General features: G+C 32.4%; 2 protein-coding genes across 2 annotated transcripts in view; one reads left to right on the top strand and one right to left on the bottom strand.

The window, feature by feature from the left end:
* LOC137402059 (uncharacterized) overlaps window positions 1-24,505 on the bottom strand; it is a 263,439-nt gene that overhangs the window by 221,018 nt on the left and 17,916 nt on the right. The gene's annotated exons all lie outside the window — the stretch shown is intronic.
* LOC137390184 (receptor-type tyrosine-protein phosphatase alpha-like) lies at window positions 10-24,505 on the top strand. The gene is made up of 20 exons (XM_068076473.1): window positions 10-171; window positions 3,783-3,828; window positions 6,672-6,801; window positions 7,623-7,709; window positions 8,286-8,304; window positions 10,778-10,868; window positions 12,099-12,172; window positions 12,390-12,426; window positions 12,930-13,027; window positions 13,584-13,709; window positions 14,003-14,151; window positions 14,675-14,810; window positions 18,069-18,215; window positions 20,254-20,350; window positions 21,935-21,993; window positions 22,164-22,214; window positions 22,329-22,463; window positions 22,820-22,971; window positions 23,605-23,740; window positions 24,431-24,505. The coding sequence occupies exons 1-20, from the start codon at window positions 10-12 to the stop codon at window positions 24,503-24,505; spliced, it is 2,007 nt and encodes a 668-aa protein (XP_067932574.1).

Raw genomic sequence — 24,505 nt, 5'->3', positions numbered from 1 at the left:
GAACTTGGTATGACCTGCTACATAACTGCAGAGATTCCTGGTTCATTGGTGACTGATGATGGGCTGATAGTGAATATTGGAGATGGACAAACACTGAATGGCTACTATAACGCTCCACTTAAACCTGAGACTAACTACTCTCTTGTGGTTGGTCTTATTGTGTACCTTGAGGTAGGTGCCCTAAATTAAAAGCTTTATTTTAAACAGCTTGTTTTCAATTTATTCCATGGTATTTGTTAATTTGAGACAATTTATTTGAACTTTTTTAGCTTTTTTCTACTGAAATTAGTGAGATACTTTGATCACTACAAAATGTTTCCAATCAATGAACTATTTCTAGTTAAAAATATCTACAAAAGCTGATGTCTTGTTCTAAAAGTTAGAAGGCACACTTGACACTTAATGCATTCAATAAAACCACTTTGTTAAAAATGAGAAAACTTTATGTGCAGCTATGAAACTGGAAATGTTTTATTTTATAATTAATAAAAACAACAACATTTTAAAGACCCTATAGTTAGCTGTCTATAGAAACAGTCCTTTTCACATTGATGAAATACCCTCAGCTTATAAAGGATGAAATCCTTTGGTTAAACCAGAAATGGAGCTCCTACTGAGTTCAGAACTAGAAAGCATTATACTAAACCTTCAAAGCAGCAGAAACTATAATATGATAGATAGGCATAAGGAAATATGATTTAGAGTGAGCATTACTACTAGAATACAACATTTCTGTGGAAGTTGGTGAGAAGCTTGCTGATGCAACTTTAAAAACAGCAGCTGGTTACATGATTGAAAAAAGAACTTTTGCAGAGTGTCTGCTTTACTGGTAGTTAATTTTAATCTGCAACTAGGTTGTGCCCTGTCCCCTGCAACAAATGTGGCTGCTTAGATAGGTCTGTTAGATAGAAAGTGCACTGTGTTTACAGTCTTACATTTTGCCACACTAAAAAGTTCAACAATAATATTCCAATGATGAAACTTAACAATAAAGTGCCCAGAGCTCTGCTAGAAACTAGATTTTTAGGTACTCTCAACATAACATGTGATGAAATTCTAGCAAATGCAAGAGAATAGTAAGAATCGCGCATTTGCTGGCTATTTACTCAATCACTGGATTTTCATGCTTCGAATGGATTAAGAGTTGACCTCTGCTTATGAATTGGGTGGCATCCTACCATTTTAACAATTCGGAGTTGCACTTCATGGATTTTCCACGACTAGCGCTGTACTCGCCAAAACATAACTTGTTAAAGTACATTAGACTCGCTTTTGGGTCGCAGTCACTCTTCAGTTCAGGCTTTGCATGTTGTTTGCACAAACTCCGCCTGGATATCTGATCAAAATTTTCTTTATTTATTGATACATTACTCAAAGTTTGTTGTTTACCGGTCCAACTATTAGGATGTAGGAAGGATAAATCAGCTACATGTTGGATTTGAATTCATGATGATTGCAACCTCAAGTTTGTAAACTGCACACTAAACCACAAGGCTAAGCGGTTCCTACCAATCCCATAGCTCCTACCTTTTACTGTATATCCTCTTTGCCATTGCATACGCAAAATCAACAATAACACCCTGCCTCTTTGAGCCGCAATGCCCCTGTTAAAATATTTTTTGTCTTATTGCATGGTACAATATGTTTTTCCATCATCCCACACAAAAAATAAGTTTTTTGGCTTTTTTCTGCCGTCACCTAACCTTTCTCTCAAAATTAAAATTGGCTGTCGGTGTACTGATTCCGCTGAAATAACGGAATTTGGATATGGTATTTGTTGAACTTCTTATGATGCTTGCTCTCCTTTTATTCAGTGTTATTCATTATTTATAAGTTGTAGTAAAAATAAAACTGGACACAGATAGGTGATTTAAATTTAAATGATGACAAAATTAAAATTTAGCTTAGAAAATACAGACACAAACTTAGCTTGAAGCAAATGTTTAGTAAGCAAAATTCTTTTAAGTTAAACTCAAAGTTTTTCTTATAATCTTTCTTGAAGATATGAACTCCCTACGTACATACTGCTTGCAGTACATTGCTATGTTATATTTTATTGCACAACATAGCCCCTAAACACACTAAAGTTACTGTATAGAAACCTTTTATACACACACTTATATGCATGAATTTTATTTTTTATTCAACAAATTCATGATTTTTTGTTTTTTCGTTTGTCTTATTGGTACCATTACTAAATAATGTTTTATTGTAATCATAGCACAACAGACTTTATTTAGCCACTACCTGCTAGTTATTTCACATTTACATTCTAACTTTAAAAGTTGTTGGTTGTTAGTGGCTGAACCTTTGCAGTTGTCTATTTTTTTTCTAATGTATTTCAAGAAAAAATTCTTTCATGTTATAAAATATCAAAGTTACGGCTGTTTGAAAAGTTTTAATAATCTTCACAAGTATTTTTTATTCCTTTTCGTAATTTAATTGAACTGCGCAAAGCAATTTCCTCCTAAAATGAAACTTGAATTTAGAATGGTAACTGTTGTTATATATTACATAAAATAGTTTTTCTATGTTAACATTTTTATTACTTGGATAAGGCTAAGAATTCAGCTATTTCTGAAACTCAGAATATTTCTGAAAATTCAGAATTTCCTATGTGCTATACAGCTATTGCTTCAAAGGTTGCATAAAAGACAATCGCTTTTGGTAAAAAAAGTTTCTATGCTAGAAGAGCTAATCATAAGAACATTTCAACACCAGTGCAGTGGTAATTGTACCATCAGAGGTTCAGTTGTTTATTGAAAAAAAGTTTTAAAATAAATAAAACGGTAAACAGCTCATCATTGTCGAATGAGCCACCTAATGTTTGCTATATTACTTAGACTATAACCCACGTGGTAGTGTGGTGAATTGCACTGAATTTTTAGCTCCTCTGGAGAGAGCTCAATCAGCTATTAACCATTAACAACTCCAAACCATTTGCAGTGAGTTTTGCAGTGACGTAAAACAGCAGTCACACTTAAAATGCCTCGCACAAATTTTGCGAATCAAAACGGCGTCGAATCTATTTGGATTTTACTGATTCTATGTTTCTGAGAGAAAGAAACTCTAAATCCATTTTAAGCATAAACACCCAGAAAATAAGTATTGATGAGTTACGAGCTAACTGTGTAATATTATGCTGAATAGATTATAATATTCCTCATATAATATTCTATGAAGGATAATTATATAATTTTTTAAAAACATTATTATAATTTTAGCTTACGAACCCACAGAGTCTTTTAGACACTTTTGATATGCAAGATGAGTGTTTCATACAAACAATAGTACTCCAAGCTCAAATGTATTTCTTTTTTCTGAAAAAATTGTCTTGTGTTGTCATATGAAATTTTACCATTGGATTGATTGTTGATAACATTTTTAGGCAGGTAGCACTTGATATGTTGCTAGTTTAACTTACATTTGATATTAGATAAGATATTACATGTTTAACTTCGTTCTGGCATGATCACATGTTGGTTTAGTAAAACACAGCTTATGAAACTTTTATTGTCACTTCGAAATGCATTATAATCTTGTATCTCATTATTTGTAATGATTATTCTAATAACATAACTTTTGAGAGTTTTCACTGCTTAAACATAATGGGTTGACTGAATCTTTGGTTTTCTAGAGAAGGTCAGACAAACAAGGATCATATTACTATTCAATATTTCAAAGAGGTTCTGTGTGGCTCAAAACCATTTTGCTTTGAAAAATTTCAATTTGAAAAAGTATTTATAAGCCTACTACACATTTATGTTGAATATACATTATAGGAAGATGATCCACTCACTCTGCTCCTGGAGCCAGTGCAATTTTATAGTAAGTAAATGGGTAAATATAAGAATTATGTGTAAACAAATTTTTTCAAGCTATAAAAAGGTTGGTCATCCTTTGAGCAGAAAAAGTCAACTTTAGTGATGAAGCAGTTTCAGTTAATAGCTGTTAATTATCTAACCTATCATGAGAATATAATAGTTTGTAGCTATAGATTTTGAAAGTGGTTTAGTACATATGTGTTATGATGGTTTAAAAAACAATTAAGGTTAATCACATCATTTGCTAACATGCCAATTAGTAACCCATTTAATTACCTTTAATGAGCTTCCGCTAAATTTTATATTTACTGCTTTTTATGATCTTTTTGTTTTTAAAAGTGAGCAATGCATTGGTAAAATAACAATTTGGTGTTCGTACTATTTTTTTGCTTGCCAAAGCACATCTAAAGCATGTATTTGAAAGAGCAGTGTACTAATATGATATTTAACATTAATTTTATTACTTTTGACATCTGATTTAGAATCAGACTTCAAAAGTAAAATCAGACAAATAAAATTAATAATAGATAAAACAAATCTAACTCCAATGGTTCAGCTTTAATACTTGTTTCCATGTTCTGCAAACTTTAGGTGTTTTGCCATAAGGTATACATATGCTACAGAGTTCCTTCTAGTGAGTTTTTGCGAGAAGCAAATGCAAGGTATTTGATGCATGCTGTGACTAGCCAGTTTGACTTATAACAATGAATAACTAATTATTTGTCATCTACCCACTCCATGTGCCTGTCTCATAATAATTTACACCCCAACTTTCTCTATTTACTGCCCTGCAAAATGCCTAACGAAAAATATTTGTGCAGATCAAAATACGGAATCAAATAACTTTTTACTCCACGTAATCAGAATATTATTGTGAATAAGTATACTTTATCGGAATCATTACCATTTATTTTAGTTTTGTAAATCTTTGGCTTAGCATCTGGGAAATCTTGTGTTTTGCCATTATATATCGTGAGTAGCCTAAAAACCTCTCAATTGTTCATTTTTCAATAAGTACATTTGGTTCCTTTCTCACAATTTTCTCAGACTCAGTTATTTATATTTGTGCGGCTACTGTGCACTTTACAAGTCTATTTTATAAATTAACTAATCAGTGCTGAAATGTTGGCAACATCTGTGATAACAGAATGAGTAAAGGTGTAGCACTAAATCACGCTTAGTGGAACTGCATTATATTCTAAAATGCTTTAACATTGCTAATGTGTTGTACCTTTAATTGTTGTGTAGTCACTGTTTACAGCGGACTCTGATAATAATTTTAGACCCTCAGAGCGTTCCAATAAGCTTAGTAGTAGAAAATAATTGCTGTGCAAGACAAAATAACATTTAACACCGCTTAAAGTTCTACTGACATCTACTGTAACATCGATTTTCTGATAAAAAGAAGCATATCTATGTTGAACTCGATTTTGTATTCAAAGTTATTTATTACATATCTTTTTTATCTGTTTCTTGGACTGTAGGGCATAATTAAAATTTTATTATTGACTTTTTCTGTGCAGACAATAGAAACAATAGTTATATACTTGTTTAGATAGCTGCACTAATATATTAATGGTTAGACTCACTGCCATTTAGTCATAAAACATCAAACTTTTGAAACTCTGTGATTAATTTTACTTTGGAAAATTAACTGTTCTGTAGTGCACAGCTGTTCATTCTAGGTAAATATGGAAGTGCATTGAGCGAATAATAATTATAATTTCTATAGATATCCGGCTAAGCTTCAATTGCAAAAGCATTGTATTTGTGTAAGCAGATGATGACATGAAAAGCTTTTATTACTTTAAAAATTAGAGAATCAATAACATCTTACTAAACGATTGACTCTATGATAATCAATGTGATACTTTTTAACCTGATAGCAGTATAAGTTAGTCAAAATTGTTAAAAAGTTTGCTTTCTGTATCAAAAACGATAGCCTGCTGTAATAAAATAAATCTTGATATCTCCTGGTAAACTGCTCAACAAATGCTATATTGATGGTAAAGGCAGATACACAGTCTGGTGACAGTTTTAAATATTTCAAAATCACGGTCTGACTGTCCCTTATCTAACTAAAGATGAACCAGTAGAATGCAGTATAAACTGTTGCTTTTTTGTAAGCACCATTTAAAAGAGAGGAGGTGCAGCCTAAAGGCTGAGCATGTTCACTGAGTGAAAATCACTAAAAAATTAATTATGCAGATTTTGAAATTGGATTTGCCACTTTGTTATTTTAGTTAGTAAACAGTGTGACCAAAATGTGCTATATAGTAATTTGTTTGATGTGGTATAAACAGTTATAAGCGACTGCATAAACTATAAAAAAGAGAAAAGTTGCACTTTTGGGCAGTGAGCTCATGGCATGGAGCACAATTATTCAATTTGCAAACAAGCAGTTTTCAGAACCAACAAATTTTGCAGTATTGTTATAATGATGTATGTACCTGCATATGTAAGATGAAATACTGTTACTCATGAAAGTATGGTAGAAAAACTGCCTGCTCTTTTAGCATGCACTCCTCCGTGAAGCTTACATCCCAGATCAGTACTGAGTGTAATTAAAAAGTGCCGTTAGGTTTTCCTTAAATAAATCATCTGTTCTCGTCATTACTATTTTACTCTCATAAGGCAATTTGGAAATGATAATTTACATAGAGAAACGTTTTACAATTAGAATAGGTAGACTGCACTAGGGGTTCCAAAAAGTTGGCTAATTCATTAGTACTACTTGCTATGTTTCACTAAAAATTGTCAGAATTGTTGTTGGATAGTTTAGTCGGAGTGCAACCTATATCAGTTTATTTCTCAAGTATCTTTATATATTTAACGTTGGTTTTGTAGGCTATCCTAATATTGCGGTTACCGAGAAGGATCTATCTCTTTCGAAGCGTAACATTGGTATTGGTGTTGGACTATCTGTTGGGGTGATCATCATCACTGGAGTCGTTTTAATCTTTCTCTATAAAAGAAGGTGAAATGTTTGTTTTACATATTACAGCTAGGCTCTTTAGTAGTTTAATATAGCCTTGCTTGTTAGAGGAAATTAAACGTAATTTCCAAGAAACAAATCTTAAATTTTCTGTTGCCAACAAATTCAATTTTTCCATTTTATACTGAGATTTTTTTAAATATTAATTTTATTCAGCTTTTCTATAACATAGCTGAAAATTGTTCAAACAACAGAATACCCTAGAAGTTAGATTAATCCTTTTTGTTTCAAGAAAATTTTTTAATAATTGTTGTAACATAGCATTTTGGTTTTAATATGAAGTTTAATAACTTTCTACTTAAAATCTTTATATTGCTTTTGAGCTGATTTCTCTCAGCCAAAACTAACAATTTGGAAGTAGTGTATATGCCTCTGTATCTGCATCATGCATGCGCATGCGTGTAGGCAGCAAGCTGATTTACTATTTTCTACTGTAACTTCTCGTGATTACAAATTAAAACGATTTTATAAACATTTATTTTACTTATTAGTTTACGATAAACCTCTACATATGATTACACGTAGAATGCAAAATATATATACCTTTTAATGCAGCTTGAGTTCAAGTTATGTCCAGTTTCTACACAAAAATAATTGTATGTACTCTCAAACTCAATAACTCTCAGAACCACATACATTAGCTTATAGACATTTCACTCTCTGAGACAATTTTGTAGGCAATGTTGATAAAGTGTTTTGATGAGCTTTTCATGACATCTAGTGTAGCAGAGGTATTGATTTCACAGTGACTAGAAAGTAAAACTTCATATAGTTTGCTACTTTGCTTGTATTTACTTGATTAGGTCAGCTTTAAAGGAGAATTCTGAAACAGGTGATTTACCCTTAGAGAATGGATTCCCTCACTCCAAGTGTGGGGCCTCCTGTGCCAGGTAAGAGTTATTTACTGGCTGCTCATTGTTTGCTCATGTTACCAAACTATTGGTTAATAGCAAATTTGAATGTCACTGTAACATAGAAAGTCGACTAGCCCTTCTCTATTTCACTGTATTTTATTTGGTCAATTATTTTGTTTGGTTGTTTCTCAAACAAAAATTAAAATACCTCAACACAATTGATAACTGCTTCTTCTTGTTATTCCGCATAATGCGCTCTTTTGTGTACATCTAAACCAAAAAATGAATTAATTACATTTTGTTTAATTACTTGTTGTACCGACAGGAAATTTCATGACTGTGCCACGTCAATTTTAAATGACAGAAATTGGGTGTTTATAATACCACAGTTCATAGCTTTTCTTTGTCATTGAATGCGATTCAGTGGCAACAAGCACGGAATTTCCTGATTCATCAACTGCATTTCTTATTCTTCCAATATAGTGGTGACAGAAGCCTTATTCCTAATAATTAGAAATCACATTACTTGCCAAATTTGTTGTACTGGTGAATACCAACATTGAACTTTTTTGCAAATAGATTCATTTGGATTGATTCGATTCATATTCACAGAAACACTGAGAACCAACAGGTAAACCACCAATTTTTCATACGTTGTTTAGATGCCTATTTGTTACCTCATTGACTTGCTGGTGCTTAATATAACTATAACACTTTTAATATTCAAACAACAACAATATCTTGCCACGACCAAACAAGAGTGAAACGATTGATTGGGGGATTTATGATAAATGCATGTGTGCACACAACTACCGAAAAGTTATTTGTTAACGGCCGTCACCAAACCCTTGCAACGAAATCAAATCAACAAATTCAACTATTTTTCAGTAAAGTCGTTTAAGTATAATAATGATACAAAGCGCATATAAACCTATTTAAATATGTTACCAAGCCTTTGAAAGGTTACCGCAAATTCCTAAAACTAACCCATCTGATTGGATTATACACAAATAGACAGATTAACTTAAACAAAAATCGCCACAAAACGCTTGAAAAGCTTGGTTTAATAAAAGTTAAGACCGGAAATTGAAACGCCGAGTGACAGAGAATAGAATGATAAAGTCTTGCCCATTTCACGAAAAAAAAGCGTGCACTTCTCACCAGTCTATAGCATTGTCGAACTGCCAAAGGTTTCGGCAATTAACATATAGGAGTACAGAAATTGTTTAATTTTTGCCGATTACAATTTTTTCATTTTCAATTTCATTTGCCGACACATTTGAGTACTTTTGTATTCTAACTGATGTCCAATGCAGTATAAGTAAATGAAATGACGATAATATTTTTTAACGGTTCTTATGAGGTTATTACAATAATTAATTATAAGTTTGGATGACTACAGAACAATTACTACGTAGTACAGATTTTCTAAAAATCTATATAACTATCACAACATTGTGATATTGTTAGCTATGAAGTTTTGAAATGTAAACAAAATTTTGCATTGGTTTTATATTACTACTATATTAATAATATTGGTTATTCTAATAATATCAGTGCATTTTACTTTTAATATTGGCCAATATTGCATTTTTCTTTTTGCAGGAGGAGAGATATAAACATAAAATCTTTTTCCTTTCGTTATTGCTATTTGGTCTATATAATAACACCCACACCCAGTACATTACAGCTACCATTGCAGTTATCCTATTTGACTGCTAATATTGCATTTCTCCACCATCAGTACCCTTTCTTTTTTCCAATATCACTTTGGTCGTGGGCTGTATGACAGTGGAATTTCTAGTTAGTTATATTTTTCTAAAATTATGTATAATCTTGCTATTAACAATCGGTTTTGATATCATCAAATATTATTCATGCAAGACAATGATTTTTATTGAAAAAGTGACCTGAACAAAGTTGGCTAATTTGCAGCATATTTGAGTGTGAAGAGGGGAGTAGTTGTTTTTATTTGGCGTTGTGACCTTTTCTTTAAATTATTTTTTGCATTGTTTATTTTATATCCAGCTACTACTCAATGCAAACATTCAGATTTCCAGCAGATTTGCAAACTATTTAGTGCTTTTAATAACAGTGGCTTGTTTCGCAATAGCCAGTGATAGCGTGAAACATTGTTATATACTATATTTGAATACATGTACGGTTTTTTGGAGAGATTAAACTAATTACTAAGCTGATGTTTAGACTCATAGTAGGTCCCAGTTATGTTCAATTTATTTACCATTTATACTAGTTAGTATCCAACATTATACGCTGGTTGTATTTATAGCTGTGCAAAAACAGCTAGCAATTATCTTTCCATAAACACAAGGTTTATATAACCCAATGTTCATGTTAACAGGTTTTTGATCAAATGTTTTTATATCATTTAATTTAAATGACGCTTTTGCTCGGTGTTCTTACTTTATTTTGCTTTCGATATTATAGTTTATTATTAGTTTTATTATTAATATTTAGTTGGTGTCTAAAAGTTTCTTCTGACATTACATGCCTGAATAAGAATTTTTTGTTTGCCCATCCCTATTTGGAGTAGTCACAAAGTGTTGGATATAAAACTATTATTTATATAATTTGTAATTAGCATACACCACAAATAAATATTCTAAATAGTTGGCATTGCCTTAAAAAACTTAACTGAAATTTTAAGCATTTGCATCTTATGAATAACTATTTATAATTCTGTTTAACTGTATTCTCTCACTATTGGTCTGTATTTATTTTAGAGAAGCCTACAAACTTGAAGTCAAATCCTAGATCAGTCCCAACGAACCTTCCTCTTCATCCTACAAAACAAGCAATACCACTGTCTCACCTCACAGAATACATCTCAGACAAGGAAGCTATTTTCTCTGAATACGATGTAAGATTGATATGGTTGAGTATTTTTTATTGGGGCAATTAAATGGTATAATTTTTAAACCCACTTACTTGCCTAGAGTTGAATATTAGCAACATCAAAACACTTGAGTAGCAGTGTGACATGTGTGATATACTGGCAATGTTAATAAACCTGACTCTTGTTAAGTACTAACTAAGAACAACAAAAACGATATCATGATTGAGTTTTATTTTATTAAATTTAGGACATTCTCCAGAAGATGCCAAAACCAACAATGGATGTAGCGCAATTGCCAGAAAATCGTGGAAAGTGTAAATACATAAATCTTTATCCAGGTTAGTGCCTTTTGTTTTGTTGCGCTTCCTTTTGGATTTTCATGTATCAAAAGACACAAAAAAAAGTTGAAGCCGAAAATGACTCGCCTGTTCTCATACAAGTTCTCAACTATTTCAAGTTTTTTTTAAAGCAGACACAAATGTATCCAGATATTTGTTACCACAGGTGAAGTAAGTTTAACACACAAAATATTAAAATTTTAAAATAATAACAGCTCTGTTAGATAGTAGATAGTGAATAAATAAGCAACTAGCCAGTAGTTCATAGCTTTAAATTTTAACTCCAAGTTCAAAATTTCTAAGCACAATTTTGAGTGACAGTAATGGTAGAAAATGTTATGCACTTCTTATAATTTGAACCACCAACACCATATACCATGAGCTAAATACTTTTGTTAATTATTTAAAATTTCACTAATGCTTTTTGATAGTTATCACTAGCAGACAGTAAATGTGATGTAAAGGTGGACCAGCTGATAGTGGCGATTACATGTATATATAACTTTAAATACATATGAAATGTGAGAATCAAACTTACATATAAATAATATCTTATGCAATTTATGTAGTTCAAATTAGAGTAGTTTCGTAGATCTGTCACTACCACCGATTATACAGCATTCATATCTCTTTGATGTAATATTTGTATGACAACAAAAACGCATGTTCTTTATAATCGCTTGTTTGATTTGGTCTAGTATATATTTATTTTTTTCCATTTAGTAATTAACATAGAGTATTTAAGCAAGATGCATGCAATTGAATGCTATATACGATTGCATGAAATATTTGTATTAGATTATTTAAACTGTGGAACAAATTACATAAAGTGCAATGCGTTCTTTTGATGGTTTGTAATTCAACAGAACTGGTCAATGTATGCTATACCAGCAACAAAACAAATTTTATTTTTATGTTCCAAAATTTGACTGTATTTATTTGTTTTAAGACTAACTTATAAAGTGAGAACTGATTTATTAAATTTATTTAAAAGAATTGCGAGATCACTAATAACTAATGTTACATTACTGAAAGTTTCTTTCACTAACTCTGTGATAGAAATCTGAAAAACAATTCCAATGAATATTCTTTTTAATAAGCTTGTGATAATCTGTGTTAGTTTCCTTTCCGGAACTAATTCAACGCATAGCAGATATTTTGTCCACATTTCTTTGTTGTTGTGCTTGTAAGTTAAAACGTTTTATTTATGTAATCTTTTATCAATTTTAGAGGATGGACACAGGGTAATCTTAGATAGGCCAGAAAGTAATGGAACAGACTTTATCAATGCTTCCTTCCTTGAAGTAAGTCATTGTTTTATCAATGTCTCTGACACTGGTTGTAGATAGGGTTTTATTACAGTGCCTAGCCTTTTTACATGCACAAAACAATTCAACTTTATATTACTTAGAAACATGCAGCTTGACCCTTGCCAATGCTAAACAAGAGATGATGGATGTCTAACTGACCAGTTCATGTTGTGGAATAGTCAATTGCTAAAATAAACATTCTCTTTTGCAGGGTTACGATGAGGGGGAGTTGTTCATAGCTGCACAAGGTTGGTAGCGATGCAAAGTATTATAAACTGTGTTATTTAGAAGTAGGATGCAGCCGCACCTGTTATTATCTGAAACACATGTTAAGGTTTTGTGTTTAAGTACTGTGTCCCACATTGTCTTGGCGGTATGACAACATTTTTTTCAAAAAGTTCACAAAACCGTGCAAATGACTACAATATACTCTTTCAATAGTACATGAAAACTATAAAAGCAAAGCAATTTTTAAGTTTCTTTGCCTGACCACTTGACATAGTTTTGAAGAAACTACACACAGTAATACAAACACTAGAAATCATAACTAAATGCTTTTAAGTGAATACCTCATGAATGACCTAGCAGAAGATTGCTTGTATAAGATACCAAGTGATTGCTTTCTTGTATACCGGTGTTGGAAATCAACATATAAGCAACACGTTATATACATCAGGTGTAAAGCTAATTTGTTAGTTTGCACACACCATATTATAACATTGGCTAAAGAAATTTACCTTTCCTTTTTTAGGGCCTCTGAAAACTACAATCAATGACTTTTGGTTGATGATCTTTCAGCAAAGACCAAAGGCTATAGTGATGGTTACAAACATTATTGAGATGGGCAGGGTAAGTAGGGTATAGCACCCTTTCATTCAAGTGATAAATTGTAGCAGCATAATTTTTAGTTTCATGGCTAAAACTGTTAACTTGTAGAAAATAGATGTATATCAGATATGTGCAGCTTATAAAGTTGGTAGCTGGACTAATTGGTTGCATTCCGACACACATCACTTTTTAACATTGTTCAAGCAGTAAATGTTTGGCTCAAACGATTCTACCATTTATTTAAATTTATTGTTAATAGCTTGAGAAACTGTTTCATATTTCATGTTGCAAGAATTTTACATCTATGTTTGCTGTTTTGTCAAACAATCATAGACTTCCTGTTTCTGGCTGTGATTTCTAAAATATGGTCAACTTGAGTCAGGGGGATAACTCCATTAAAATGTTTTGAGTAAAATCATATTACTCTTCTGTCACACATACATAATACTTCCAATGTAATATATTATTAGGCTACATATTGTTTTGTGTGCCAGAGCGACTAGCTACCATGTCTGCATTTGGTTGCAAAATGCTAAGAAACATTCAGTAAATTCTTGTGTCTTGCTATTGTTTTCAGCACAAGTGTGAACAGTACTGGCCAGAGGATATAGGTGGAGTGATGAAGTTTAGAAACATCAAGGTGACACTCCTTACCTGTGATATTTGGGCTGATTTTGTAGTCAGGTCTCTCTCTGTTACAAAGGTAATTGTGAGATACTAATAAACATCGTATAGTTGAAATTATTGCTGCATAAATTTGTTACCACAGTAATTGTGAGATACCAACAATTAGCTAAAATTGTCGCAACATAAAAGCTAGCTGTCCAGACTTTCTTAAACATATAATAACGACAATATTTTGTGAACATGTTGTATAGTTCCGATAGACTAAAAAACCTTATTACCTAAGTACCAATATGTGACCTTATAGATCAATGGAGTTCCGAGCTTCAGTGCAACTTATCAGGGTTTTGAACAATTTTTTATTTGCTATAGGGAGGTGAAACATTTAAAACCAAACAGTTTCATTTCACTTCCTGGCCAGATCATGGTGTTCCAGCAGAGATGAGTCCATATGTGGCATTCTACAAAAAGGTCAAAGAAAGTACTTGGCATCTCACCGGACCCATGCTTGTTCACTGCAGGTAATATTGCTTTTAAGAGTTTTTCAACCACCAGTTAGCTGTTTTGTGAGACTGCCATTGTCTGTTGTGTTACAAAGTTGTGCTGAAAATGCTCTCAAGCAGACAATTATTTTAGTACGCTTTGACAACGAAAACTTTTTAAGAGACTTTTTTCGAATTGTAACGTTAGATTATCTAGTTTTAAATACATTGAACTTGATCATAAAATATTTTAGTGCAATTAAAGAACTTTAAATCAGGGATAGTTCTGTATTGCTTGAGCATTTTTTAGAGAAGCATTTTAAAAATTTGTAATCATTTGGTGCAATTTTTTCCTTTCAAATATCAAAAGATGTATGCAAATTTACTACATTTTTTAAGCCATATTTTGTTTTGTGGCCATTTTTTGTCTATTTTGCATCGGCACATTTTGAATAAATCAATTTAATTTTTCATGGCTGAACATGCGAAAACTTTAAGTAGACATGCAATGTTCTCAACAGTTTTTCGGTGAGAGAAACCTAACATGTTATTCTTGTTTTAGCGCTGGAGTTGGACGAACTGGTACTTTTATATCCTGCTGGAACTTATTGAAGGAGGCAAAGAAGACACAAGAAGTAGATGTACTGGGATGTGTGGCAGCTATGAGACTGAGACGGCCATGCATGGTGCAAGTCAAGGTCAGTGTATAGATCTTCAATTCAATAGTTGAGTGCACTTCATCATTATGCTACTGACCTTTTGCAGACTGTTGTAGATAAATTTGTGTAGAGTTTGTTAGTGTGCTGTTCACAATCCCTGACTATTTGGGAAGATACTAGTTCAGTATTGAATAGCTCCTTATTTACAGATGTTGATGCATGTTGGTTTTATTCTATGATTATGTCAAATAAGAATGCTTAAACATTTCAGTCCTAACGTAGCTGTGTCAAAGGTCAAACATTATTAAAAATTTGATACCCTGGTACTCCCCTTATGAAATAGGTTTTTCTTCTACAGCAGACATTGTTTAAGTTGTGGTAACTAGCAATTGCACAATACTTTACTATCTTTACTGTTATTTTTTCTGTTAAAATTTATGGCTGTCATGTTATAATCTATTTACAGTTTAATGAGAGATCTGTACAGAAGTAAAATGTTCATCAAACTGAAAATGAAAATGTCACCAAAATAGATTAATGTCATGGAGATATAGCTCTGTTTATATATAACTTTAATAGTAGTTATTTGTGAATACACACTGTTGGTGTATTTACAGGGATTCAGAAAGTGCTTTTGTGTGAAACGTATTTTTTCTTAACACTACCCGAAAGTTTTTCTTTGCTACAAATAACTGTTTGTACAATTTTAATATAATGACTTTCTTCAAGGCCTGTTAATTTGTTTGTTTACTCTTTCATTGAAAGTTTAGAATGAAAACAAATATCAAAACCTTTTTCAACGGATTTTCTGCTCCTCGTTTCAATTATTAGTAGCAGCTCATAGATTTTAATTTATTTTTGGTTTCTCAGTGATGCATATCTTAAGTAATATTTTACAAAGTGACTGGCGGCAACTCATAAAACTTTAATCATAAAAAAGTCTGTAGAAACATATATCTGTTCCAATGATATAAGCAAATAGATTTTGTGTGGTTTCGAACAAACATTTTTACTGATAATTAGTAAAAATGTTGGTTCGAAACCACACAAAATTATTTATTAACCACACGTATTCTATTGCCTTTACTCGGACAGTACTACTTTTCCCCTTTCTTATTTTTTTAAAGTGTTGGAACAAAGTCAACATTCTTTTAATAATTGCTAATCAATCATTATTGAGTTATCAATGAGGCAACACATCCTGTCGATTAGACAGGACTTCCTTTTTTCACTTGTATTGAGTCAGTATAACTACATGGCTAACCCAAAGGATAGGGAAAACACTCTGCAGTTGCTATCAGATATAGCAAAGCTAGCATCAGCAAACCTTTGAGCCCAATTGATGAAGCTAAAAGCCTTACACTGAATGCCTCAGCATTTAATGCTTCTGATTATTTTTAATAACATTTAGAGGTAACTTAAACCATAACTGTCACGTATAACTTTTGTCGTATTTGCTAGGAAAATTTCACACGCCGATTCCGATTTTGTACTTGAAATAAAGATTGGTCCACTATCCTTAAAAGTCATAAAAAGTTTTTTTAAAGCGTTTCAATACCCGTCTCGAAAACAACACAATTAGCATAAAAAGTTCCGCCCACAAATATATGACGTAGCCTAGCTTTTTAGGAATGAAAGTTAAGGATGTTCAGTACATTTTAGAACAATAGGGATGGGTGTCTTAAAACCCATTATTATCTAAATTCAGCTTTTAAAATAGTCTCAGTCTTTTATGGAAAGTAGATAAACTGTTTAAAATTTCACATAGCTTGTTAGTTGATGTTTAATAGGCTGAACGCCAAAAAAAATGAGTGAGCTCCAAAAAGCGCGATTTTATCACAAGTTAGCATTTTTATCGTGTTTTATTGAATTCATTTTTAAATATGTAATGTTGAATAGCTTATCTACTTTTTATAAATTACTGAGATTATTTTGAAGGCTGAATTTAGATAATAATAGGTTTAGGACACTTATATCTAGCATTCTAAATCGGCCTAAACATCACTAACTTTCGTTCCTAAAAAGCTAGGTTACGTCACGTATTTATCGGTGACGCTTGTTGTGCCGATTGTGTTGTTTTGAGACTGATATTAAAACACTGTAAAACAGCCTTCATTACTCTAAAATTTAGTGGACCAGTCTTTATTTTGAGTACAAAATCAGAATCAGCGTGTCTTCTTTATCTAGTAAATACAATAAAAGTTGTACGTGACAGTTATGGTTTGAGCTCTCTTATGGAAATTTAAAATTTGTTAGTCTACCTTTGTCCAGCTCTGTCCTGCTTTCAGAAAACCTCAATTGAAATACATAGTCAACATTTATTACTACATGTATGTATATGGTTGCTTTTCTGTTCTGTTCTTTTGTACATTGTCTCTCCAATTTGAAGGAAAGGTTTTGCTGTAGGAAGGTTAGTAATATTTTTCTCTGTTTTAGGGAGATAAAACTCCATGTTGTCATGCTAGTCAGTTTTTGGTCTGCTTGTTCATAAATAGTAAATATTCATGGCGACGAAAATGCATACGTATACTGTAGCGTTTATCCATGTCTATTAAACCGTGTTCCTCTTTATGTGTTTAAAAGCGCTAGGAGATGCTTTTTTAAAGGTTCGAGGATTACTTTTTTAGAACCAGCTAATAATTAAATTATACAAAAAGCACATTTTACATATCAAATTTTAATCATTCATATTGTAGATCTATTTCAATATTTATGATCACAATCTTGTATAGGTTTTTAAATATTGAAATTACTACAATTTTTGTGGGAGTAATGCAGAGTATCAGTTTTGAGTAGCAAACATTGTGTAGTTATTAGTGTGTGAGTAGAGATGTGTGTCTCTTAGAGATCAAGTATTAGTGTGTGAGTAGAGATGTGTGTCTCTTAGAGATCAAGTATTTTTGATTTGTTCACTGCAAGCAGTGGTTGTTAATTTTTAAAAGGATTGGTTACATAAACATTATCCCTACAATCTCAGTACTTACATCTCAACCCAGTGGCAATGGGACAGCAACAGTTTTAGCCAGCCAAGTTGCATAAAGCAACTGAAGGTTGTACATCATCATACTTGTCATCACTAGTGACCTTCTTGGGAATTGAACCTCAAATTGCTGTTCACAAGTCATGCAATTTAGACTACTAATCCACCACTGTAACATTCTACTAAAGATGTTCAGTGGTTCACTATCATGGATGATTAAAAATAGACTTATTTTGAGAAGAGACTTTTAAATATTTGCTGCTTTGACTAGTTTTCTGGCCAAGTTTATATTTATGCTTATTCAATTGTATTTACAGGAGCAATACTACTTTCTTCACTGCGTGGTCGATGAGATTCTTAAAACTGAGATGTTCCCATGCGCTCCACTGGGTACAGCGGCTAAAATCAATTTTTATTACGAACAAAACGGAGGAGCTAATGACACCATCACTGCTGAGTTTAAGGTTATTTTATGTGTATAAACTTTCACATTCATCTATCTCAGCATGAACAATTCTGACAAAGTAAACAGGTGCGCGATACTTTTTCACTGCCTATTATGATAACTGATAATAATTGTCTACTTTATATCTTTTTGGTTGTCACACATGTGCATTAAATGCATACAAATTGATAGGTAGTTCAATATATTCAGGTTTTTTTAGCTTTTACAAAAATCAAGTTCCCATACCAGATTTTAATGCAAATCTTTCGCTAGATAATTCTTTTTAAATTCCATCGATTAAGCACTCATGATAAAAAGTTTGTACAGAAATTACTAATTTAAAACCAACTGTTCAAATTTTCTTTTTATTACAGACCATCCTGGTAGTTTGTACAAAGATCTTTGGGCTTTTTTTAGTTTATAAGAACGTGCCATCACATGACATAATATATGTCCAGCAAATCACACGATAAACTCTGTAAGAATAGAGGTTGGGTTTTAAGTAACATCATTGACTGAATTTTACTGGTCTACCTGCGCTAAATCTTCAAGTTTTTTATGCGTGCTCTTTGAAAGAAGCGGCTTTGCTTGAAGGTTTCTTTACCATTACATTGTGGTGTGTTACAAACAGTACAATATTGTTGGATGCAAAAATAAATAAAAAAACAAGCAAAGTTCTTTATCATTTTTTTAAGTTATTAAAGTTGGACAAATCAGTAATCAAAAATATAGTAGTTTTTATATTAACGCTCTCTAAAAGACGTAGTATCCTTTAAAGAAGGCTTTATCACACTTTGGTGTCTTACAGACAGTAAGATTATGCTAAATGTAAAAACGGGAAAGACAAAAAAGTTGTTGTTGGTTTTGTTTAGAAATTATTAAAATTTGATCAACCAGTAACTAGTAACAAACTAATTTAATTTGTTTATCTACTGATTATATGGCTTTGCATGAATATCAAATGTCTGTATATCTAGAATACTCCCAAACTAGCAAAGCTAATCAAAAATCTGATGTGCCAAATCTCTTCAATATCTTCGTATATACAACTAAGTGTTCAACATAACTGAATAAAATATTTTGATACAACAATTAACGAAGAGCATATTTTCTAAGACACACTAACATAAATTAAAGTTCCATATTAAAAGAATGTGTATTATGTGCTTTTTTTAAACTGTTAGTACACCGTTAAGTTTAAAAATCTATGTATGCAGATCATGTGTCAACTGACCAATGAGCTCACATGCTACGATATAAAAACTAGAACTAGTGCAAAACATGGTCTTTGCTTATTTATGGGTAAAATGCAAAAACTATATTTGGTCTGTCACAATCATGTTATCTGAATGTTTGCTTATAAAACTCGGTTCTCTCAATAACTAGCAATGCAAACATACCATTTATTTTAGAGATAATCTTTCATTGCAATGTTGAAATAATGCAAGAACCGCTCAAAATAGTGTCAATATTTTCATCAATTTTATTTTGCCCAAAATGCTATTGGCTTTGACATCCGCTAAATTTTTTTGTTTTTTTAAATATTGGCACCAAAATCAAAGCCGGGTCAGGTAGGGTTTGCTTAAACTCTTGCTAAACCAACAACTCTCTCACACATTCATCAAAAAAGAAAGTTTACAACTCTTCATATACCTACTTTTGTTTATGAGAGGATATCAATTGATAAGGTCCAAAGATTTTTTTTAGGTAGCCTAGCCAATACATTGACTCACATAAAGCCTATTGTCTGTTCATTGCTTAGACTCTCAATGTGGTTATCCTTTATTTACTGAACATTTTTTTGTGGATTTTGTCCGCTTTTTTGTTCTTAGAAATTAGTAAATTACATGTAGGTCTCTGATTTTAGATTTAACTCAAAATAATAAGTACAACGTTTTGACTTCTTTAATTATGCATACATATCACAATTGACGAGACGATTTCGTTTAAAACTGGCAAAATTTTGAATGTTTTTTTTGTAGTTTTATTGACTCTCTAGTCTGGCTATTGTTTACTGTTGCAGTTTATTTATTGTAAGTTATAGTCCCTTTTTATAGAGAATCGATATGAGGTTAACAGATTTGGGTGAGAGAAGCCTGTCTGGCTCGGAGGCTGAGAATAGAGACAAGAACCGTTCTATGGAAGTTCTACCAGGTCAGCTACACAATGAGTGCATCGAAATGTTAAAAATTAAATTGCTAAATGCCCACAGAGTAAAGGTGTAAGCATATGAAGTGACTGAACTGGTTCAATTTGTAAATATCGTGGCATGGTATGAATGTCTCCACAGATTCATATTTGCGGTTTTGTAATATTAACTCATGAGGTAGCCTTGTCTTGGTCATTATTTTCTTTCGTCTCTAATACAAAAGTGAGTTTAGTTCACAATACATTGATTTTATTTACATCAAAATTTGATCAAAAGCTAAATATAAGACCAACTAGGTAAATTAGATTTTATATAAATAATATCTAGATTTTTGAGTTACTAGTTATAGTAATGGAGAAAAGCTATTTACAACTGTATTGTGGTTACTTTAATCCTAGCTACAACATTGCCATCATGAAACATCCTGCCAAACAGAAACTGCATTAACTAAGTTAAAGTTAAGTTAAGGTAGGGCCACACGTATCGTGTAATTTCAACTAATCTGGGAAATTCCATTCGTACAAAATTTCTGACCTGCCACACGGAGTTTCCCCACCACGGATTCGTACGAAACTAATTTTCAACTAGCCAATCAGAACGCGGTGATAAATTGAAGCCAATTCCGTTTCAATCTTTCTGGATATGCGCCAAAGAAAACGACCTTCAACATTCAACTAACCTTTTCAACCGACCAATCAAACAACGATTCGTAGGAATTTCTGACGTTTCGTCCAATTCAGGATTCGTTCATCGTGCGCAACCAACGATGAACAAATTCGTCCAAATGTCAATTCGTACGAATCGTTTCATCCAAATTTCGCCGATTTCGTGAGAATTTTGTCTTGTGTGACCCTACCTTAAGAGAATCTCACTCTAGTTTACAGCCAGCTTTTACTTTGAAAAAGCTAGGCAAGCTAGGGTTCACTGGGTTCAAAAATTTTGACAATCCAGCGTATTTGCCAGAATGTACTAATTGAAGTTGCATTTACAGACAAAATAAATGATTTTGCTTTTAGTTTACTTGAACCTGGTGTAGTGTTGAACTTGCGTGTTGTGCGGGAAGGGTTATGCTGGCATGCAAACTCGCTTCATATGCTTTAGCAATTGTCTTTTACTAATATTTACACGCTTCTTGCAGTTTGTGAATTATTATTTGACAGGCGGATAGAGATTATTGACAGCTTACATTCTGTACGCTCAATATAATAAATAGTTTTATACAAGACTCTCCTGAATTAGTGAAATAATTGTGAGGTTTTGTTTTTAGTTGGTGGAGACATATGTCACTTTAAAACTACTTTTTTATCAGAAAGTGTTAGTTTAAAGCTTGTAATCCAGTATACTATGATATAAAATATTCTCCACACCAACATACAGACACTTCATGGTTAGCGGTGGTGCTATGTTTTAACTTTTTGTTGAAGGCATAAATTCTTTGACTAGGTCAGAACTTGTGCTAGATTGTTATCAGCCCAAAGTTACCCCTTAACATAGCAAAATAAAAAGTTTCATGTGATAAACCAATGTCACTCCAGTCAAATACTCATATCATTGGTTTATACAAGCTCATTAGCTGTCTTGTGTTGTAGATAAAAGTCACTGCGTTTACATAAAAAAGGGGGAGTACATAAATGCTGTACTTCTTGATGTGAGTATCATCATTGTATTTATAGTATAAAATGTTTGCTTGGTTATGCTAGCCTTTTTAAAAGTAGCATAACCATAATTAAAACTTACTTTTGCATTCAGGGCTACCAGCTTGCAAGACAAATTGTTTGCACTCAGTTGCCGCTAGCAAACACAGTTGCTGATTTCTAGAGAATGGTGGAAGAGCAGGAAATTAAAATAGTGGTTCAACTTGAGAAACAGGTAGGTCATAAATTTTACCTCTCTATATTTCACATCGATCTATGCTATTTATTCTCATAAAATAAGTTGAAGAGCAGAGATAACTTTTCACTAATAAGTTCAATTTTATGCTAGGACATAGACTTTTATCCTGGTGTTGATGATGAGCCCATGATCTTCGCTAACTACAAGATATCTCGACTGGCCACAGAGACAAATGAATATTTGAGTTTCATTTCATTGGCCATCACTTGTACATCCAGTAATCAGGTAGTGTTAATAAGCTGAAAGTAGCGTGTTTATCCATCATGTGACTGATTCATTTGCTATGTTTGAGTTGGTAGAATCAAATATAAGATGTTGCTATATGAACTAGTATCATTTGTAGTCATAAATTACCAACTAAATATTCAGGAGCTGCCAAGTAGTCAGATACTCGTTGACTATATTGTTGAAACTATTTCTTTAAAGATTTTAAAATAATATAGTAAACGGGTTTTATTTAAACTCTTTCTTTATTTTTGTTAATAGATGACTGAACATTGTTTTCTTTTGTACTTTTTACCTGCCTTAAGTTGATGTGTTGTATGGTTCGAACTGTATCATCAGCTTCATGGTTTATTCAGACAAAGACCGTTTCCTTATTGCTGACGAGAACATGGAACAAGTATGGAGACATTAATGAGTTTCCTAATCATGCTGCTCTATTTCACCACATGGAGGCAGTGGAAAGGCTGCGAAGGCAAAATAGAGATGGGAAGTTTTGTGTGATGGACATGTATGTATACTTACATGTATATGTACTTTCTATCATTTTATGGTTTATAGCTATATATTCAATAGAATTTTATGGAATTTTTTTGAAATGGCCAAGTTGCATTTGATCAATGTTACTGTAAGAGAAAGCTTATTGGTGGCTCTAATGTCAATAAAAACTGTTTTTTATGAATTGCTGGTATGGTTGTAGCAAACTTTGAGCAAAAATAAAAAAGAAACAGTGAACTGAATGGTTCTGAAGGAACTTTCTAAGAAAGAGGTTTCTTAAATCATTGTTTTTTAAGCTAACAAAGGTTTCCTATTTAAGGCAGATATTGAACTTGTTTTAAACAGATACCAATAACTGTATGAGGATTTTGTGTGCTTTTCTTTCATCTTGCCAATGTTGTCGAAGAAGCAGTTTTGTTATTTTTGTCTTCTAAACCCCAAGCTTCATGGCAGACAAAGATTTTGAGCATTAAATATTTCTACCTTCTAAATGTAGTATCCTGGAATTATCAAGCCAACAATTTTATACTTTATTGATTCATGTTTGTGTTAGCTCATATAATTTGGTAGAGTAGATAATCCATGAAACAGCTCACTGCTACTGTACTTCTACTTGCATATATGCTTAAACAACCAATTGTTTCAGGCTTGGAACAACAAGGTGTGGCCTTTTTGTAACTGCATGCAACGCCCTGGATAAGCTCAAAACTGAACAGGATGTGGACCTCTACAATACAGTGCTCATGGCTAGGTGCAGGAGAAGACAATTCATCTCTACTATTGTAAGATCATATTCAGTTATTTCCATAAGTCACCTGCTGCATTTGGTAATGCTTTAATTTCAGCTAAATAGCTTACTCAATACATAAATTGTCTTGATTAGTTAACATTAGCAATCACTTGTATTTTATACTTTGAATTGCAAAATAAATTTGAAAACATGGAGTTAAATTGTAAATACCACAGGTTTCGAGTACCTACTAAAGCTTTGAGTAGAGAGAATTGGCTATTGCTGGTGAAATGCCTATGCGTAATTTATTTGTTACATTTTAAAGAATTAAACTCTTAAGGTGTAGCTAATCACATGAGGGCTCAACAGTTTTATATTTTTAAATACTAACATTTGGAATAGCAGTAACCATAGAGATTCCAAACTAGGGCTGTATTTTTTATTGACTACTATCAATACAAGGTGTGACATGGACAAAACCTTGTGAATAATATTTTTCTCCAATTACTATGAAACTATGAATGTACTTAAATGTATGGTTTACATTCACCGTATACTATATATAATATAATATACTATTCACAACGTTTTGTGTTCACACAAATCAATAATCATGTATCAATGAAGTTTTGGTCTGTAAAGCTAATCGATACTGCTGAGAACAAGGCAGCATTACCACCAATCCTAAATGTGTGCTAGTAATTTTAATTTCATTTCTAAACCAGTTGATTATTACTTTCAGGAAAAGTATACTTTCCTGTATGACTTCCTCAAGTACTTTACAGAGTCTTTCTCAGACTATGCCAACTTCAAGTAA

The sequence above is a fragment of the Watersipora subatra genome, chromosome 1 (assembly GCF_963576615.1).
Source record: "Watersipora subatra chromosome 1, tzWatSuba1.1, whole genome shotgun sequence".
In the NCBI taxonomy this organism is placed as follows: Eukaryota; Metazoa; Bryozoa; class Gymnolaemata; order Cheilostomatida; family Watersiporidae; genus Watersipora; species Watersipora subatra.
Note: the sequence above shows the minus strand (reverse complement) of the source record. Positions and strands in the feature narration are given on the sequence as shown.